The 22788-nt window shown below is 35.7% G+C and overlaps 1 protein-coding gene across 5 annotated transcripts in view; it reads right to left on the minus strand.

Moving 5' to 3' along the window:
* Positions 1–22788, minus strand: part of ERC1 (ELKS/RAB6-interacting/CAST family member 1) — a 462570-nt gene that overhangs the window by 270044 nt on the left and 169738 nt on the right. Inside the window, exon 13 of one of the 5 annotated variants that reach the window (XM_005865922.2) lies at positions 20080–20091. The exons of the other annotated variants lie outside the window; for them this stretch is intronic. Coding sequence (XP_005865984.1) covers positions 20080–20091 — 12 coding nt within the window. The remainder of the gene's footprint in view (positions 1–20079; positions 20092–22788) is intronic. 5 annotated transcript variants of the gene reach the window in all.

The following is a 22788-nucleotide window of genomic DNA, read 5'->3' on the forward strand; positions in this document are numbered from 1 at the left end:
GAGACATATGTAAAACTTTAGACAATAAAAAAATCTCTATAGACATGTGTACCTGTTGTGTGGCTCTCTACTCTGATATGTTTGTATATTTCTGCACTAAATCTGTACTACTTTAATTACTATACCTTTCTATATCTGGTAAAGTAAAGCCTGCCTACCTTGTTCTTTTTCAGGACCGTCTTGGCTCTTCTTGCCCCTTAACATTTCTATAAATTTCACAAACAGCTTGTCAAGTTCCACTAAACCAGTCAACCAACCAACCACAGTAACCAAAATCCAAAGCAGCCTTTTGGGATTTTGATTGAAATTGTACCAAATCTATTTATCAATTTGGGAAAAACTGACACTTCCATGCTCTTGAGTCTTTCAGTTCATCAACATGGTACATTTCTCCAGTTATTTAGTTCTCCTTATAAGCCTTTCAACAAAGTATTAAAATTTCCTCAATAAAAGACCAGTATTTATTTTATTCATAGGTACCTTATATGTTTTGTTGTCATTTTAAGTTCCAGATATTGTGTCACTCTTCAAAAAGTACTTTTCAACAATGTAAATACTAACAAAATTAACATGTAATTCTTTGTTGTCATTTAATATCTAGTCTATATGCAAATTTGCCCAGTTTTCTACAAAAAACTTTTTTTAAAACTGGCTCATTTGAATCAGAATCCAAAAGATTTGCAACACAATCCATAGCACTGTGTTTGTCAAATCCTTCAAGTTTCTATTAATCTAGAGAAAAGTCTCTCACCTCCTCCCCTGCCCTGTTTTTAATGCCACTGATTTGTTAAAGAATGTGAGTTCTGTAAAATGACTCACATTTTGGAATGTCTGTTTGTTCCTTCATGGTGTCATTTGTTTCTTTACCTCATGCTTTTTCTTTCTTAGATATTGAAAATTAGCTTTAAACAGATTCAGTTTCAACATGTTAGGTCAAAATACAAAATAATGGTGTTTCCACACTGATTATTCATTCATTAGTGAAGAATAATCAGAATGAAGGTAGTGACAGCCCGGTCTATTCTGTGTGTTAGGTTCACCTTTAATCTAATGGTTCCATGCACTAATGATCTTTTCCTGAAAACATTATTTCAATGACATTTTTAAATTAAATTTTCTAATGTTTTCTTGCTGACATATAGATATGCACTTAATTTCTGTATTTAGGTTTTATATCTGGCAAACTTGGTAAATGCTCCTACTAATTCTAATTCTTTTTCTGTGGATTCTTATCATAATAAAATACATAATAATTAATTTTTTAATCTTTACACTTTCTTTTTTCTTGTCTTATTGAACTTGCTAGAAGTTCTGGAACTATGATGAAAGTAAGTAGTGAGAGTGGGTATTTTGTCTCTTTCCTGATTCTAAAGAAAGTGATTTTCACATTTCACCATTGACTGATATTTGCTGTACTTTTTTCTTTGGAAACGTTTTACCTAGTCCTTGTCTGCAAAAAGTGTCTACTATTTTAGTAGTAAATGAATGCTAAATTTATTGACAGACTTTTGAGATATTGTAATGTTAAACCTATTTTATCATGAATAAATCCTATTTTATATTTTGCATGATATTTACCTCTAAAATTTCTTTACTTCCTTCACACTCAACCATACATTTATAAAATTAATGAAAAAATCTGGCACTTTTATTGTTCCATGTAATAAAGGTTTCTCAGAGAATATAGTTAATAATATTGTCAAAAACAAAACTGAAATCCTCTATAAAAGGTTTTAAAAACACATTTTCTTTACGATAATTTGGATATAATTATACCAGAGGCCCGGTGCACAAAATTCATGCACTGGGGGTGGGGGACAGAGGCTTGGAGCAGGCGCCCTGTGTGTGTGTGTCTGCTGGGGGCCTGTCCCCAGCCGCATCGGAGGCTCAGAGCAGGCGCCCCTCTGTGTTGCTCTCTTAAGCTTCGGGCCGCACCTGCGTGTTGTTCTCTCAGGCTCGGGGCCCTGGTCGTGACCATTATGGAGTCCCAACCTCATTTGCATATTACTTCTCTCTCTCTCTCTCTCTCTCTCTCTCTCTATATAAAATATATATATAAAAGTTCTAAATACTTCTTCAGCATAGAATTTTAATTATGAGAAATTATTCAAAATTAAATAGTAAATTAATGGCATAGACGATAAAAAGTCACTGTCTGATGGAAGTGACACTAATATACTTTTAAAAGGTCACAATTCAGATTTTTACTTTCTACCATCTTAAGTATGTCTACAGAAAGATTCAGCCACAGAAAATATAATAAAACCAGTTACCACTGAGAGAAATAAAAATGGAATTAATGTCTATTTTTTAATCTCCTCACTGCATAATTTCCTGTGCTAATATTTCTAATTTTATTAATCTGATATCAATCATATTAACTAACAGAAAAAATAGATTGAGATCTTTGTTCAGAAAAGACAAAGACAAAATCTTGTTTTCATGAGACAACTGCTCTTTTTCAAAATTAAATTTCTCTTAACAATGGCTTATTCTACGCAAAGATTTTGTTCTCTGTTTAAGGCAGAAAAAAAATGTAATGCTGTGCAAATTCTTTTCACCTTGCATCTGTGAATTATTCCATACGATGCTGGCAACCATTAACATCTGTAGCACAGCCTGGTTATTTCAAGCAATAGGACACATGGAGTAAGAAACCTAATTAAAACCACTTGACTATTTTTTTTTGGTAAAAGGCAGATGTTATAGGCTAAACTTTTGATCCAATCAAAGTCAATTTCATTCTTCAATACATTTTACCATAATTATATCTGAGAATAAGTAAATTTATGCTTCTTTTTTTTTTCAGTTAGCTGAAGAAAAAATTTTTTAATTGTTGACAGTATTACAGATGTCTTTCATTTTCTCCCTTTTTGCCCCATTCCACCCAACCCTGCCCCACCCCATACTATGGTCTCAGTCCATATGTTATGCATATATGTTCTTTGGTTAATCTCTTCCTGCCCTCTCTCCCCCACACACGGAGATCTGTTATTCTGTTCCATGCATCCATTTCTCTGAACCTATTTTGTTCTTTAAAAAAAAAAAATACATATTATTGATTTTTACAGAGAGGAAGGGAAAGGGATAGAGAGTTAGAAACATTGATGAGAGAGAAACATTGATCAGCTGCCTCCTCCTGCACACCTATTGGGGATAGAGCCCACAACCAAGGTACATGCCTTTGACCAGAATCAAACCCAGGACCCTTCTTCAGTTCACGGGCCGACGCTCTATCCACTGAGCTAAACCTGTTAGGGCCCTATTTTGTTCTTTAGATTCCACATTTAAGTGAGACCATGTGATATTTGTCTGCTCTGACTTATTTTGCTTAGCATACTAGTCTCTAGGTCCACCAATGCTGTCTCCAAGGGTAAGAGTTCTTTCTTTTTTACAGCTACATAATATTTCATTATGTAAATGTACCACAACTTTTTTATCCACTCATCTATTGATGGGCACTTGAGCTGTTTCCAGATCTTTACCCGCAAGTCATAGAACTAGGTCAGGGTATTTTTATTTATCTATTTATTTTAAATATTTTATTGATTTTTAAATTTAAAAAAATATATATGTTATTGATTTCAAAGAGAAAGGGAGAGGGAAATAGAGAGAAACATTAATAATGAGAATCATCGATTGGCTGCCTCCTGCACACCCCCTACCGGGGATCGAGCCTGCAACCAAGGCATGTGCCTCTGACCAGGAATTGAACCGTGACCTCCTGGTTCATAGGTGGACGCTCAACCACTGAGTCACATGGGCTGGGCTTATTGACTTTTTGGGAGAGAAAGGAAAAGAGAGGGAGAGAGAGAAACATCAATGTGAGTGAAACATCAATCGGCTGCCCCCTGTACACCTCCTACTAGGCATCGAGCCAGCAATCTGGGCATCTGCCCTGATCAGGAATTAACCATTGCGACCTTTCAGTGCAGCACAAGATGATGCCCAACTGAGCCACACTGGCAAGGCTAGGTCAGGGTATTTTTTTGTGTTTCAGGAAATAGAATAAAAAAATCCATAGCTCTTATCCTATCCCAACCACCATATCACTTGTATATTTAAAAAAATTTTATTTTGACCTTCATAATATTGGGCACATAATTTTAATGCTTACCTCCATCAACTCCAAAAAGACATAATAAAATGCTAACTAAAAAATATAGAATATCAATCTAAATACAGTGCATGCTCCTAAGCATATGCAGGGTGAGGCAAAAGGAGGTTTACAGTTGTTCACATGGAAAATAATACAAAAATTAATAATACAGGAATAAACTGTTGCACACACTCACAACTGTAAACCTACTTTTTGCCCCTCCCTGTATGTGCAAGTATGAACAGGCATAATCAAGGAAATAATAAAAATTAAAAAGGAAAACTTGGGGATATTTAACTTTTCTCTTTATGGTGTATGTGTGTGTGTGTAGTTCCTAAATTTTCTACAACTGACATAAAATGCTGTTCACATATTTTGAAGTTTTTTTAAAAAATGAGATATGGTTGTATGTCAAAATATGTTTTTTATCTATATCAGACTAGATAGAAAGTAGTCTGGTAAAGCACATTTGAGTTTTCCTTATTCATTTATTTTTGGTCTTTAATTTTCTATTTTCTATTCATATTTTCAATTTCCTTTCTTTAACGTAATTTTGCAGCTATCAGTTCTATATTTTTATTCCACAAACTAAAGGATAATTAAATATGAAAATAAAATGATTTTATCTAAGTTAGGCAACCAAGGAAATTACAGGCAGATGTGAAATATTAAAGCAATCCCTTTCCTGCTGGCTTTCTTCCCCACCTTCTTGCATTGTGTGTGTGCACATGCGAGCATGAATGCATATATAGTCCTAAACTCACAAATTACATAGATGCATACACAACTTTCTTGCCTCACTAATACCCTTTCTCAGGGAAAGGACACAAAAAGCAGTATCATAAAAACATGTTATTAAAAATGGGAGGGGGCGTTTCTTGAATATATATTCAGGAATAAGTATTCTGTGACATTAGAATCTGTGAAACATAGGCTTTCCTTCTCTTCACTTATAAATAGATCAATATGTAATTTGATTTAGGTCTGAGTTTACAAGAAAACCCATACATGTTAGTAAATCCATATTTTAAAATGCTACCAGAAAGAAAATCACTTAATGGTTTAGTATAGATTTTTTAACTCTCTCAGACTGCTTTTGTACCTGAATTAATTAATTAGAGTTAAATTCAAAGTGAACTTACTAGAATCTGGAAACAGCCTAAGTGCCCATCAGTAGATGAATGGATTAGAAAACTGTGGTACATCTACACGATGGAATACTATGCTGCTGTAAAAAAGAAGGAACTCTTACCATTTGTAACGGCATGGATGGAACTGGAGAGCATTATGCTAAGTGAAATAAGCCAGTCAATGAAGGAAAAATACCACATGATCTCACACATTCATGGATAATAGAGACCATTACAAACTTTTGAACAATAATAGATACAGAGGCAGAGCTGCCTCAAACAGATTGTCAAACTGCAGCGGGAAGGCTGGGGAGGGTTGGGGGGCAGGAGGGAAGGGGGTAAGAGATCAACCGAAGGAAGGGTGGGGGGAAAAAAAAAGGACATATATGTAATACCCTTTGTAATACTTTAAGCAATAAAACAACAACAACAAAAAAACAAAGTGAACTTACATCTTTTATTATTCTTTAAGCAAGAAAAGAAATGAAAGAAATTCATAAATGAATTCTTTAAAATCAGATTTTCAATTTGTGAGTTCCAAAATATAGTAAACAATGAAATGATTAATAGATTTTACTCTCTCCACACAGATATGAATAAATTTCAGTGTAAGAAGAGAGAAAAGCAAAGATGAAAAAGGAAACAGTTTAATTTCTACTGCTTTCTGCCACAAGAAGTTTAATAAAATGTGGTCCACCATCTTGCTACTTAAAGCGTGATCCATGATGAACTCACCTCATCAGCACCACTTAGGAGCTTGTTAAAAATACAGAATTCTCAGGCTCACGCCATATCTACTAAATCAGAACCTGCATTTTAACAAGATCTCCAGGTGATATAAATGCACACTAAAGTTTAAGAAGCATTGGTCTATTATATAGGCTATACCTGGCAAGCCCTGCCCCTACTTATTTGTTATTGTTCACTCCGCCTGTTTCTTAAAATCCAAACTCAAATTTAGGTAAATCTGTTAGGTCTTAACTACTACTAACACTACTACCCCAAAACTCCTACATCATTTTAACTAAATGTATCTAATGACATGTTAACTTGTCCCCCATATTAGAGTGATCCACGTTCATGTTTTCTTGTAACTATAAAAATGCCTTCCTAGAGTTTAAGGTCCATGTTTGATATATTTTTGTAGCTCACAATTTCTAACATAGTTCCTCATGGTGTATAGATAGATGCTCATTAAATATTTGTTGAACAAATGCATTAAAAGGAAACCAAGTATATCTCCTCTACTGACAAATCTGAGACAAATCTCCTCTCCTAAAATATGTCTCAGAAAGAAGATAGTTTAATAACCCCAAATCATGTACACACTGAGAAATAAATGCCTTTCTTGTCCCTCAAACACCTAACAAAATTAACTGGGGGGAAAATTAACCTTCTTTGTCTTCTTCAAAACTTATTCCAACTCTATCTAGAAACTATCTATATTTTTGTCAGAGACTATGCTTCTACTGATGCTTTGCTTTGTCAAAAAGATAAGTAACACTCGTGAAATATGTTATCCTACTATAAAAATCTCCCACAAAAATAGAATGCTATTATAGTCAAGTTTAAAGAAATACATACTAAAAATAAATTTGGCTCATGTATATCAAGGAGCAAAATGATATTGCTAAAGTATATATTATACATAAACATCTATATTATATTAAAATGTTACATATAGAGAGAATATATGCATTGTGCACACACACAGTCTCTCCCTTTCCTGCTACTATTCCAAGAATAACTCCATTCACATTCAGTTAATATAAAAATTAAAATATATAAATCTCATAATATTACCTAAGTATCTAACTGGGCTTAAAATAAGAATTTCATATTATACCTGCCAACTAAACTAAAAATAAAGTAATAATAGTTTTACATATTGTATCTAATTAAAATGTTTTTGGATTATTTTGAAGCTGCTATTAAGAAGAAAATTATTTTTATGAATTGCATTCCCTAACAGCCTACAGAAAATAAGCCATAATAAAAAAGAAAACAGGTATCAATGTAAAAATGTAAAATCAGTAACAATGTAGGGGTTTATATAAACACTTTTAACTTCTCAAAAAGTATTTTAAATTATCAATTCAACATATTTTAATTACAAGGGAATAGCATGATACTTAGTCCTATCTTACATTTAATTTCATTTATTCCCATGTCTGTTCTCACTATCACATTGACCTCCTCCAGGGCAAGAACCTTATTTTGTATATCTCCACAGATGTTAACAAGGCCTGTCTCATAGCAGTTACTCAGTTTACTGCATTGAAGTGCTTTAAGAGAAAGCTCTTTTTTTATGTTAGTTCTTAGAATAACTCTATTACCATTAATTCAACAAATATTTTATAAAAGCTTGTATGTGCTAGATACTATCTCTGGGAATATGGCTGTGAACAAAACAGACAGAAATCTCAGTGCTTATGAGATTACTGTCTACGGGGAATATAGAGAATAGAAGTAAAATATAGAATGTCAATAAGTAATAAGTCCAAAGGGAAAAAATAAAAGAGGAAAGGAGACAGGAGAGTGAGGATGGGAGGTAAGAATGCAGGTTTAAATCAAGTGTCCAGGAAAAGGCACACTATGAAGTTAACAGTTAAGCAAACAGTCGAAGAAAGTGAGGTAGCCACAGCTACACACGTATTGAGGGAAGTGTTCCACAGAGGAAATAGCAAGTGCAAAGCTCTCGATGAAAGTGAAGTGGATGGAGAAACAGCACACTAGTAATGAGGTCAGACAGGTAATAAAGGGCCAGACAACAGTTAGCAAACTTTTTTTGTAAAGAACCAGATAATAAATATTTTTACACTTTGTGAATCATATATATATAACTTGTGTCACATATTTTGTTTTTTCAACCATTTTAAAATGTAAAAATCATTCTTAAATTTCAGGCTATATAAAAATAAGCTGCAAGTGGGCTGTGGTTTGCTAATTCCTACTGTGGAGCTTTTTAGGTTGCTGAAGTCTTTTGCTTTAGGAAGTAATTCCTTGGTATCACAAAGTACAAGGAACAGCCCTAAGTAACCTAATAAAAATTCAAGTTATCAACTGAGGCAAATAAATATAATTGTCTACAATTTAAAAAGCAGTATATTACCTTTTGCACCAGCAAGGACAGACCTGGAGAGCATTATGCTAAATGAAATAAACCTGTCTGGGAAACACAAATACCTTATGATCTAACTTATATGTGTGATGTAATGAACAAAATAAACTAACAAAATAGAAACAGGGGCATGAATACATGGAACAGACTGATAGCTGTCAGAGGGGAGGCAGTTTGGGGGAAAGATGGTGAAGGGATTAAGTAGAAAATATATATATGTGTGTGTGTGTGTGTGTGTGTGTGTGTGTGTGTGTGTGTGTGTATATATATATTCACACATAGACACAGAAAACAGTGTGGTGATAGCCACAGGGAAAGAGGGGTGGGGGGTAGGTAGAGGTGGACAAAAGGGGAGAAAATGGGGATGGAAAGAGACTTTCCTTGGGCTGATGAGTGCATGATGCAGTGTGCAGATGACATTTCGAGCTGTACACTTGAAACCTATATGTTTTTATAAACCAATGTCATCCCAATAAATTCAATTAAAAAAACCCGTATGCATTTTCAACTCAGTTGTCAAATTTTTCTGAAAAGAATTGGCCTTCATTTATTCAAATATATACTGACTGCCAACCAAGGGCCACATAGTTTAAGAGAACAGAATACAACCTCACTGCCCTCGTAGAACTTATCAAAAGGGGGAAGCAGACAACACAAACTAACAAGCATCTCATTGCACAGTGACATGTACTATGCAATGGAGACTGTGGAGGTGACAGGGCAGTATATTTAGCTACAGCAGTCAAAGAAGACATTGCTGAGGAACTGCCATGAAGGATGTGAAAGTAAGTCATGCAAAGATTGGGAGGCAGAGAACATTAAGTACACAGGTTTTGAAAGAACTTGGCTTACTTAAAAAAAAGCTTGATATGGAAAAGGGGCAGCAGCAGGTGGTGGGGTCACAGAGGTGGCAAAAAGGCAGATGATGCAGAGTCTTATTAACCACAGCGAGGGGAGAGCACAGCAAAGTTTTAAGCAAGGAGTGACAGCATCTGCTTTAAGTTTTAAGAGTTCAGTCAAGCTGCTATGGAGAAGTGACTAGTGGAGGAGCATGATATAAGCAAGAATAGCAGTTAGAAAGCTACTGCAGATAGTTTGAGCAAGAGAGAATGGTTCACAGCAGAAGGTAGAGAGCAATTTCAGATCTATTTGTGAGATGTGATAGGACTTAGTGATAGACTTAATGTGAGAAGTGGGAGGAGAAAAGAATCAAGAATTAGTTGGTAATTTATTCCCCATTTATTGAACTAGGTAAGAGAAATAAAAAAAATCAAGAGATCTGTTCTGGGCAAAGTTATATACATCATATAATTTGGTAGTACTAGTATATTAATCCAGAGGGCGCGCACACGTGTGTGTGTGTGTGTGTGTGTGTGTGTGTGTATTAAATTAATTAATTTTGGAACTATCATTATATGGATTATAGTGAAAGTCATGAGACTTGAAGACATATTCTGAGAAAGTATATATAAAAAAAGAATATGGCTGAGAATGGAACCCTTCAGAGACCTAGGAGAATATAGTGGAACCAGAAATGGCAATAGAGAAAGAATGACAAGTGAAAGAGGGGGGGTAATAAGGAGAATCTTCTGTCAGAGATACAAAATGAAAACAATATTTCAAGGAAGGGAGTGAGTAGAACAGGAGCAAAGTAAAGGAAGATGGCAACCGAGTGATTTTTGGACCTGTCAATGTATTGTGTGTGTGTGTGTGTGTGTGTGTGTGTGTGTGTGTGTGTATTACTCATAACCCTGACAAACTCAGTTTCAGGGAAATAATGAAAATAGATTTTAAAAATAGAAGCCCGCTTTGATGAACTTAAAGAAAGGTGAGAAAATGCAGATAGCAATTACTGTTAATTCTTTTAACTAGATTTGCTGAGAAGAGAGAAATGGAGTGCCAGCTAGCAAGGGATAACATGTCAAGGAAGGACTTTTAAAAACTGAGGATGGAAATTTTAAGGCATACTCATGATAATGAACCAGGAAAGAGCAAAATTTTGAAAATAAAATAAAAGGATCACTGAAGGAGAGGTATCCTTGGTATAAATGTGGACTTGGTTTTATTACAACAGTTGTTGCCTGTTTTCCAAATTGTGTAAAGATAAGAATTCAGAACTGTTGGTATATTGAAAATCAATTTATAAAGTATGAAAAAAAATGACCAAGGATATGACACAACACTATGACTATTATGCCATGGAATATGAATATGTGTGTGGCAAAGAAACAGGGAACCAAAGAAAATTCCTACTTTAAAATGCTGACTTGGCTTTTTGGACCAATGACAGAATAAATACACTGCCAATTGTTTTCGGATTTTTTAAAGTGGGGGAGGATGCTGCTGCTCTATATTGTTCACTCTGGATTTCTCCCTGATTTATTCATAGTAACAGAGGCAAAAAAGCATCAAGCAATTTATGGAAAGCATCCATTTCATTATGAATTACCTTAATTTCTATCACTGTTCTAAAACAGAACATACAACCCTAGACTTCTGAGTGAAATTTTGGTACTAAGAAAAATAAACATATATATCCTTATTCCCCACCACTATTTTTTCTCCCTTTTAAATTTTCTTCTTCTTCCCCAATACTTCTACGTCATTTAATTATCTTCTTCCTTTCATATTTTTCTATTTATATGCCTGAGGCCTCACAGAATCAAGCAGGGATTCAACTGGTCTTGGTGAAAGTCGGACCTGGTTGAGATAGCTGGCCCCATGACCTAGGAAAAGCACGTTCCAACATTAACAGAAGAATGGAAGACATAATAAAGCTATTTATTTCCTGCCATTTTGTTTTTCTTTTTCAGTCTGAAAAGTGCTTTTGTAGATATTAATACATTTACGTTCCCCCCAAGATTATGTTAATGATGAATGCTCTTGAGTACTACATTTTAATCAAACTGTACAACAGTGTATTAAACTGTATATGTAGAGTACACCATCCATAGTTTTTCACCTGGTGACCTCACAGGGCTCTGTCTAATAACTAACTTAACTTAGGTAACTATAAGATGCACAATGTAGAGGTAATAGTTGAAGGCTACTGTGGGAATCAAGGCATTAATAAAAGTGATAATAATGACCAGATATATTAAGTAGATAATAGCCACAGCTTTTTTTTCTGGTGCAAATAAATGCTAGTGATCAGAAAATGACATAAGTGGTTTTCTTCATAAATTCTGGTTAAAATAAAATGAAAATCATTAAATCGGTTGGGCAGAAGACAATCACTAAAGCATTTTACTGAAATGTGAGGAAAGAACAAAAGTAAAAGTTTCTGATTTCATTAATAAAGAATGAGCCTAGAGGAAGAGAGGAAGGCAAAAATATCAAAAGTGTAAATTATAAATCTAAACATTTACAGGGCAATTTATTTTTATCACCAAAACATTTACATTCCACTTCCATGGGGTCCTTAACCAACAGAATTCTGATTTTTTGTAAAACATGATTTAATTTATAAACATTCAGTATGCAAATTTAAGTTTAGTTTACATTCCCATTTTTTGTTTTTGTTAGATTCATACTGACTACATAATAAAATCCAAATTCCATTAATAAGCTTGATATGGTAATGGGACAGCAGCAGGTGGGGGGGGGTCACAGAAGTGGCAAAAAGGCAGATGATGCAGTGTTATTAACCACAGCTAAAGGCCCTTATAATCATCTATATTTCTATTAATACCTCACACAGTAAGTTCTGTGTTTTTTATTTTTGCCTTTTCAGATGTCTTAATGTCCTTACCCTTCCCTTTGCGCTGTCTCTGAAGAGCATACATGCACTCATTCTTCTTTTCTTTTATTAAAAATTTTTAATGTTGACAATATTGCAGATGTCATCATTCTGCCCCACTTTGCCCACCTCCACCCACCCCCCATTTCTCCATCTCTTGGCCTTCACCACACTATGGTCCATGTCCAGGGGGTGTAGATATATGTTCTTTAGCTAATCCCTTCACCTTCTTTATCCTGTCACTCCTACATCCCTCCCTTGTGGCATCCTTCAGTCTATTCCAAGTATGTATGCTTCTGGTTCCATTTTGTCAGTTTATTTTGTTAATTAGATTCCACATATTAGTGAGATAATATGGAATTTGTCTTTCTCTGACTGGCTTATTTAGCTTAGAATAATACTCTCCAGGTTCATCCATGCAATGGCAAAGGGTAAGAGTTCCCTCTTTTTAATTTTCTTAAAATTTTTAAAATATATTTTTATTTATTTCAGAGAGGAAGGGAGAGGGAGAAAGAAACATCAATGATGAGAGAGAATCATAGATCTGCTGCCTCCTGCATGCTCCCTCGTGGGGATTGAGCCCAAAACCTGGACATATGCCCTGACCACCTGGTTCCTAGGTCAATGGCTCAACCACTGAGCCACAACGGCTGGACTCTCTCTTTTTCATAGCCACATAGTATGCCATTGTGTAAATGTACCACAGCTTTTTTTATCCACTCATCTGCTGATGGGCACTTGGGCTGTTTCCAGATCTTGGCTCTCCTATCTAATAAAATAGTAATATGCAAATTGACCATCACTCCAACACACCAGATGGCCGCCACCATGTGGTCAAAGATGGCAACCACAAGATAGCCAGCAGAGGAGGGCAGTTAGGGGTGACTAGGCCGGCAGAGGAGGGCAGTTTGGGGGCGACCAGGCCTACAGGGGAGGGCAGTTAGGGGCGACCAGGCTGGCAGGGGAGGGCAGTTAGGGGTAACCAGGCCGGCATTCCGGGTAATTGGGCCGGCAGGGGAGCAGCAGGGGAAGGCAGTTAGGGGTAACCAGGCCAGCAAGGGAGGGCAGTTCCGGGTAATTGGGCCGGCAGGGGAGCAGTTAGGCATCGATCAGGCTGGCAGGGGAGTTGTTAGGGGGCAATCAGGCAGGCAGGCAGGCAAGCGGTTGGGAGCCAGCAGTCCTGGATTGTGAGAGGGATGTCCCAGATTAGAGAGGGTGCAGGCTGGGCTGAGGGACACACACCCCCTCCCCCATGCACAAATTTCATGCACTGGGCCTCTAGTTGTAAATAATGCTGCTATGAACAAAGGGGTGCACATATACTTTGTGATTCATGTTTTGGGATTCATAGGATATATTCTCAGAAATGGAATTGCTGACTCAAAAGGAAGTTCTATTTTTAATTTTTTGAGAAAACTCCACACTATATTCCACAGTGGCTGCTCCAGACTGCATTCCTATCAGCAGTGTACTAGAGTTCCTTTTCTCCACATCCTCACCAGCACTTGTCGTTTGATTTATTGATGGTAGCCATTCTGACAGGTGTGAAATGACATCATTTAATTTGCAACAAACCAATCTCTCTCTCTCTCCCCCTTCCTCCTTTCCTCTCTCTCTCTCTCTCTCTCTCTCAAATCAACTTTTAAAGAGCCAAATGGAATGACAAGTGAAAGCAAAAAATGCAATTAACAACAGATCATTCTCCTAGATTATAAACTCTTGCCCTTAAGTCAAACTTCTTATAAACAGATCCCCTAGGGTCAGAAATGCTCTGGGGCCTATAAAGTTCTGAATACTTTGACTAAAAAATAAGAAAATAACTAAGCTTTCAAAATAAGAATTTGTGAAATGACATCTTATGAAAACTACTATAACAAAACAAATATATTTGAGCAAGGCATAAAATATTTAACTTTTATTACATAACAATATAGGGACTCTGGTCTTAATGCAGTTACCACTATTAGGAAGTATCCCACAGATTCTAAACATCTGTTTTGAAGGCAAATCTGCAGAAGTCACTGCTAAATAAAACACAGGTAATAACAATATTGAGTTCAATTTATTTAGATCTAAGAGATAGAGAGTAAAAAAGATAACATTTATAGGCCTCACTTCTTAAATATCTTGCCTTTACATGTGCTGCTTTATAGTAAAAAGTAAAGATGAATTCTGAATCAAATCTTTTCATCTATACATGAAATTATTCCTTTGTATTCATTTTCTGGGCTAATGTCATAAACAAGAACTAAAAGGATGTATATGTTTTAGGATAGAGATGTGAGACTTCAGTCATCATCACTTTAAATAAAATCTCTATGCTTTGTACTAAATGAAAAGTGGGACACAGAAGGGCAGAGGACGACAAGGGAGGAAAAGAGGAAACAAATAAATTTATCCAAAATGAAAATGCTTAGTGGAGACACTAAAACACAAACACTATAGTTAAGTATCAGAAATAACAAAAAACAGGTGATTAAAACAAACACTGAAGGGTTTACTATCTATCCAAGGTCATATAATGAAGTCCCAGGAACATCCAATCCAATCTGAAACCACAATTACACTCTCTTGCTGACCTACTCAATTGGATTTGGCAAAACCATAATTGAAGCAACGAAATGCATATATATATGCATTTATATATATATATATATAAAATTATATATATATATAATTTTAACCTGGAATGAAGAGAGGCTTCTTTACATATTACAGCCAAAACTATCTTTGCCAGTGGAAAAATACAACATGTTTTATTTTGTGTACCTTGGAAAATAAACTTATTTGGAAATAAGTATTAGTTTAATGGCATTTACTGTTAGAGTTAAAACTACTAAATGGCACTGGCCAGGTAGCTAAGTTGGTTGGAGCATCATCAGTTCACCAAAAAAGTTGCGGGTTCCATTCTGGGTCAGGGCACATACCCAGATTGCAGATTTGATTCCTGGTCAGAGCACAAAAGGGAGACAACCAATCAATGTCTCTTTGTCTCTCTCCCTTCCTTTCTCTAAAATCAATAAAAACATCCTTGGGTGAGGATTAAAAAAAACCTACTAAAGTGAACCAGCTTATCTATAACTAGAGGCCTGCTGCACGAAAAGATTCGTGCAATAGACCTTCCCTTCCCCTGGCTGCTGGCACCGGTTTTCCTCCGGCACCCGGGACCCAGGCCTTCGCTCCGGCTGGAGCCGCCTTCAGTCTTTGCTGCTCCGGCCAAGCCGCCTTCAGTCTTCGCTCCGCCGCTTCGCGCCTACGTATGCAAATTAACCACCATCTTTGTTGGCGGTTAATTTGCATAGCTCGCTGATTAGCCTATGGGAGGCGTAGCGAAGGTTCGGTCAATTACCATGTTTGTCTACTATTAGATAGGATAATGAAAGGGTAATATGCTAATTAGACCAGATAGCCGAACAACCTTCCGGACGTCCTTCTGGATGAAGCCACCGTAGCGGGGCCCAAGGCAGAGGCGGTTAGGGGCGATCAGGCAGGCAGGCAGGTGACCAGTTAGGGGCTATCAAGCAGGCAGGTGAGTAGTTATGGGTTAATGAAGCAGGCAGGCAGAGTGGTTAGGGGCGACGAGAAAGGCAGGCGAGTGGTTAGGGGCATCAGGCAAGCAGGCAGAGTGGTTAGGGGCAATCAGGCAGGGAGGCAAGTGGTTAGGAGCAATCAGGCAGGTGAGTGGGTAGGAGCCAGCGGTCCTAGATTGCGAGAGAGATGACCAACTGCTGGCTTAGGCCTAATCCCTGTCGGGCCTAAGCCAGCAGTCAGATGTCACCCGAGGGGTCCCAGATTGTGAGAGGATGCAGGCCAGGCTGAGGTACACTAACCCCCCCCCCACCCCCGCACAAATTTCATGCACCAGGCCTCTCTATCTATAAAAGGCTAAGTGATCGGCCGGTAGGTATGACACACATTGACCATCAGGGGGCAGACGCTCAATGCAGGAGCTGCTGAGCAACAGCAACTCTGCAGAGTGCCCTCTCACACTCCAGGACCCCTTGGGGGATGTCGGACTGCCCATTTCGGCCCGATCCCTGCAGGCCAGGCCAAGGGGCCCCACCTGCCGGAGGGACCCCGCTCACTCCACAGACACCCTTTGAGCTCCTGCACTGCTCCTCTAGTAGTATTATCATTAACATAACTTGAAACTCAGAGAAGTATGTATACATTAATGATTTCCATGGATAAATTCTTCTTGAGCCTTTCCATAAGAATTTTAGAAGTTTTGTTTGGAGACACTTAGATCAAAACTTGCCATGCCGCATTAGACAGATGAATTTAATTTATATTTTTAGTGCATTTCACCAAAAAGCAACAGAATATGCATCTTTTCAAGTGCACATGGGACCAGCATTATCTATAATAGCCAAGATATGGAAACAACCTAAGTGCCCATCAAGAGATATTTGAATATAAAAATAAAGCTGGGGTACATATATTCAATGGAATATTACTCAGCATTAAAAAAGGATGAAATCTTACCATTTGCAACAACATAGATGAGCCTAGAGGGTATTATGCTAAGTGAAATAAGTCAGACGGAGAAAGACAAATACCATATGATTTCACTTATATGTGGAATCTAAAGAACAAAATAAACAAAACAAAAAGAAAACTGATGATTATCAGATGGGAGGGGGGTTAAAGGACTGGGCAAAAAAGGCAAAGGGATTAAGAAATACAAATTGGTAGTTACAGAATAGTCACAGGAATATAAAATAGAGCACAGGGGAAAATAGTCAATAATATTGTAATAACTATATGTCAGTGGTTCCCAAACTTATTTGGCCTACCGCCCCCTTTCCAGAAAAAATATTACTCAGCGCCCCCTGGAAATTAATTTTTTTAAAATTTTAATAGCAATTAAACACAAAGATATATGTATTAATGTTTCTACCTTTTTCGTAAAATATAGTAAAGAAAGGTGTAAATTAGAAACATTGAAGTTTGAAATTATGAAACTATTTATTGAACTCAGAATAGAAAGGTAATACAAAAAAAGTTAAAACAAATGCACCTGTGGCCATCACCGCCCCCCCTGGATCGCTGCAGCACCCACCAGGGGGCGGTAGCGCCCACTTTGGGAATCACTGCTATATGTAGTGCCAGGTGGGGGAATCACTTCATAAATAATACAAATGTCTAACCACTATACTATACAGCTAAAACTAATATAAAATAATATTGAATGTCAACTGTAATTGAAAAAAAAACAAAACCTGTCATGGAAAAAACAAAATATGGGAAAAAGCAATAAAACTTCCCAATAAAAATATGAGTCCACTGGAAGCTTAAGTTAGAGATTAAGGTTCTCCAAAATCAAGGCAAATGCCTTCATTATATTTTTCTACTAAAGCTGAATTTTTTTCACATTTTTAATTACATAATTCCAAATAATTTCAGACTGTAGTACGTAGAGAAAATGTTTAGAGAAGAATATGGAAAAACCACTTTTGAAATACAGTATTTGTGCTTGCTATTTTAATTTCAAACACTAAGATTTTTTCTGCAATGTATATCGTTTATTTGAAATAGGAGTGCCATGAAAATTAAAAACAAAAAAAGAACTGAGTCACTAGTGGTAAAAAGGTAGGTGACCAATAATATAGATGAAAGGAATATTTCTCAAGGACATGAGAAACACCAAAAATTAAGAAACATGTAAAAGAAGAAAAGCAAAACAGACTAAAAAATGCCAATTAGATAGTAAAAGATGTAGCAGAAAACATGTCACAAACTACAAAAGAACAGTTTCTATAAGGAAGGAAGATAGTCAATAATATCTAACACCCCAAAACATCAGTGTGACCAAGACAAACAAGGTCAATGAATTTGGCACCTAGTACACTTCACTGAAGCAATTTTGGTTCAGGAGGGAGAGAAGAATCCAAATTACACTAGTTTGGAAAATATATGGAAGTATGAAAGTGGAGGCAGCAAGAATAAATGATGGTTTCATAACTGTGCAAATAAATAGAAAAAAGTAAAAGGTAAAAGTAAGATACTGTAGTAAACTGAAGCCAAGGAAAAGACATTAGGAAGGATTATTTACATTTCTTTTTAAGAATTGGGGGAAAATAGGATATGTTTTATGTTTGAGAGAGTCAGGGGAAAGAAAGAGAATAGATATAAGGAAATAAGGAGAAGAAGGATCTGATTTATGGAGCAAGTTTTTTTTAACTAGGAAGAGGGAAGGGATAAAGAAAATGGGAAGATGTAGCCTTGGCAAAGAGCTGGAACATTTGTTCCACTGAAACGAAAGGAAAGATGAGTGAAGATAGAAATGTTAAGATTGCTGATACCCTCCAGCTCTATTTATCGGTAAAGCAGGAGAGAACATGGCTACGAGAGAAAGAAAAAAGACAGTGTAGATCTGACTGAAGAACCACCTTCATGAATTAGATTAGTATAATTAATTACGAAAGAGAGTCTTATTTTGTTTTGTTTTTAAATGTACTTATACCCCACAAATTGCTTATTTTTAAAAGATTCAAAGATAAGGGACTTTTTCAGAAATATTATTAAAGTTTGCAATTTAAATACTGAGACAAAACGTCAGGGAATAGAAATGGGAAAGAGAATCTTCTTCTTAAAAAGCCTCAACTTCATCTTTCTACCTATGACAGAAATTTTAGCATCTAAAAAGATAAGTGGAGACTTAAAATATCAATATAGAAGAAATATGTGTTCTTTTCTCATTTCCTACACAATTTTGCATTGAAATTCTACTTTGCACTTTCTATTGACACTAGTTTGGATTAATATAATCAGTATACTATTTTAAAGAACCTGAAATGCTTGACATCATGCTATGATACCCTGGATCAAATAGGATTCCATGAAAAAAACAAAAAGGAGTAATTATAATAGATATTTATTGATTGCTTACCTTGTGCCAGACACTGTTCTAAGTGCTCTTTGTATGAACTCTATCACTGTTTACAACAATCCTTTAGATTAGATAACTATCCCAATTTTACAGATGAGAAATCTACCTAAGAAAATTCAAGCAATCTGGGGTTTCATAGGTCAGATTCTAACTCTTAGGCTATAGTGCACATAACATAAAGAGTTCTGAGATTGAAATGAGAAGATCTGGCATCAAATTCAAGTATCACCACTTACTATTGGTTGACCTTAGAGAAATCACCTTCCCTATTTACAGTTCCTCATTAAAATAATCTGTCCGGGGTAAACCCATAAGCTATTTGTAAATCAGACAGGTGTTTTTCTAAATAGTAAATATATATGACGTTATTATTAAAGAAGAGCCGCTACATAAAATGTATATGGTATTAGCAATATCATTTTCCAAACCCTATCAGAAATTCTCACACTTTCATTTACATTATCATATGCAAAATCAGTAACTTTTAAAATGCAGGTTTCCAATTATTTTCTGCCAGCTTCTCTTACTAATTTACTTACTCCTGAAGATGTAAAGCTTCTACATGGTACCTCTGACACATGTAAATAGCAGTAGAGGTAGTTGTTTTTGTTATTAATAGTTCAACCATCAGCAGAATCACCAAACAAACTAAAAATTTAAAGATTTGTGTGTAGGTTTGTGTATGTGAAATAATTCAAAGGTTCTTCACACTGTGGCAACTTTCCCTCCATAATTCATACTGCACTTCACCCTGCTAATATAATATGATTAGCCTGAATGTCTCCAATGAAATTTTATTTAAATTAAAACAATATATTTTTCCTCCTCACTCCCCTGGTGGCTCCTTTCACATTCATTTTTCTTCCAGTAAAATTGTGTTTGGTTGGATTGTTGCTTTCTGATTATCCTTACAGTCTTTTGAAGCAAAGAACTTTGAGTCCACTCTTCTGGTAAACCAAAAACTCATGACATTTTATGCACTTGTAACTAGATTTCTAGACATTGCTTTCCTGGAATAAGTTCTATCATTTCAGCTCAAAATAATGTTTGCATACAATGCTCTATCAAAAGTCTTTGTTTTAATACAATCATACTGACCTTGAGGTGAGACTGAAGGAAACAGCAAATCCAGGAAGAAAATGTGAAAGAGAAAGTTAGAAAGAATTAATAAAGACAATATTCAAAAATAATATTATTCATAGACATAGACAAACAAAGGACAAGATTAAAGAAGGGCAAGGAGTCATAGATTCTGCACAGGCACTAAAAATTAGTAATTTCAGATTTTCAACTCTCAACAAATGTATTTTTACATTAGATTACATCACTGTACCTTAATGTAAGTTTCTACAGAAAAAAATTTTATCTAAAATTTGCCACTTTCTGGGATAGGGGAAAAACTGTTAAACCCCAAGAAAAAGAAGAGAAGGTTAATGCTCCTCCTTTCCATTTAAGTAGTTAAGTGATTTCACAACTTTGGGTAGCTTAGTTGTATACACACCCACCTTATAAGTGACTACTCCTTTACACATCCCACTCTATTTCTTGGATCCAAGTTACCCATTAACAAACGCAGAAAAACACTGACAACTTTGGATATTTTGTAGAATACAGGACTCTAATTTATTTGGAAGAATTAAATATAATTTTCTCAAATGTGAAAACTAAAATTTTCCCGCCAAATGCATTATTTTTCATTTCAAATCTACCAAAATTTACCTCAACTGGTGCAACCTAAAAGCAATAGGAAGAAAAATATAAGACTCTATAAACATCAATTCATTTCCAATACTGCTCAGCAGTAAAAGAACAAAGTAGACATGCTTAATATTCCTACACAGTATGAAACCTGTGATTCAATATTACTTTTTATAGTAGCAGACAGTTTACCTTTTTAAAAATTAATCACTGTCACTGAAATTACTATTATCCTACAGATACTTAGATTTTTAATGGCCAGTGTCATCAAGATTATCTTCAAGATCTAAATTTTACCTTAAACATATTTCTTGAATGCAAGCACCATTTCAATTTGTATTTTTAATTTTTTCTAATGTTTCAGTACTTAAAATGAGTTTTTTAAAGTTGTGAGAATAATGAAATAATATATTTATCCCCATTATATAAGATAAAAAGATGAAAAACAAAGAAAAATTTTAAATTCCTCACAATCACAGTGAGTAAGAGGTAGATCCAGGATAAGAATGTAGATATGCCAGCATACTATCTAGGGATACTTTAAATGTTTTGTGATGCTTACAGATGCCTATCTAGAAAAATCCAAGACTCTTTGGCACATATAAAACAGTGTACAATACAATATTCAAAGTAAAAAAGAGGATAAATGATTGTTCCCAATTATCTTTTTACTGGTTATGATGCAGTAAGTTAGAATAATTTCAGATCAACAATGACACTAACTGAAATCTATAGATGCAAGGCTTTATCTAAGACATTGGTAAATACAATTTTTTTATTTTATTTTTTTTTAATTTATTTTTTTACAGAGAGGAAGGGAGAGGGATAGAGAGTTAGAAACATCGATGAGAGAGAAACATCTATCAGCTGCCTCCTGCACACTCCCCACTGGGGATGTGCCCGCAACCAAGGTACATGCCCTTGACCGGAATCGAACCTGGGACCCTTCAGTCCGCAGGCCAACGCTCTATCCACTGAACCAAACTGGTTAGGGCTAGGTAAATACATTTTTAAAAAATAAGCTTATTCCTGTCAACAGTGAACAACTTTAAGAATCTTTTTACCTATTTTACTATTCATGAGTCATATTTCACTTTGGCATCAAACTATAGCTTTGGGGAAATTAATTTAGGAGAAAAAATATGCACATAAAATAACAATATATAATTCTAGTGTTTATACTTTCAAGTAAAAATTTAAGTACTATTAAATGCCTATCAAGACTGTAGCAACAAATTACAAGTTGTACACACAAGAAACTTATACATAGAATTGACTATGTAAAGCTGTGTAATTTATTCTTCTTTTAAATGAAATCAGTGAAATCCAAGAAAGAAGAAGAAACAAGCAGTTTCCCCAGAAAGCAAGCTAAAGCAAGCAGGATCAGATAAGGAACCAGTCATGTTCAGTTGTAATACTCTTAGCATCTTTCTTTTCTTTTCTTTTTTTTTCTTTTAAACACAGCTCATTTTCCCTCAACCAGGGATACACAACCATCACAGCAGCACCAGTCATTTCTCTTCAACTACATTAAGGTTATAGTCTCTGACATTGTATTTCAGGAATCAAATCTATAACCATAAATTTTAAAATAAAAAAATTATTCTCTAAGGAACCATTTTCCGCATGAATTGCACACTAGTCTATGCCAAACCTATATACAGATTAATATTAATTACTATATGGAATATATTTTAAGACATTAAACTGAGTATCAATTCAAGATTTCCTTATGGAGATATACTTACAAATATGAAGACTAAATACATAGGTTTACATTTCAGGTTACACTGTGCCATAGATGCCCAAATATACTGTGATATCAATCTACACTAATAAAAGAGAAACATGGTAATTGGCGTACGACCGCTACCCTTTTCATTGGCTAATCAGGGAGATATGCAAATTAACTGACAGCCAAGATGGCGGCCGGCAGCCAGGCAGCTTAAAGCGAACATGAGGCTTGCTTCCTTCATTGAAGGAGGAAGCCAACGTTCCCCGCCTGCGCTGCCAGCCTCTGAGCTGGCAGTTTGAAACTTTGTAACACTTTCAGCCAGCCGGGATCTCAGAGCTGGAGTTATACATTGTTTCGATTATAGAACCAGCAGC

The sequence above is a fragment of the Myotis brandtii genome, unplaced genomic scaffold, assembly GCF_000412655.1.
Source record: "Myotis brandtii unplaced genomic scaffold, ASM41265v1 scaffold216, whole genome shotgun sequence".
In the NCBI taxonomy this organism is placed as follows: domain Eukaryota; kingdom Metazoa; phylum Chordata; class Mammalia; order Chiroptera; family Vespertilionidae; genus Myotis; species Myotis brandtii.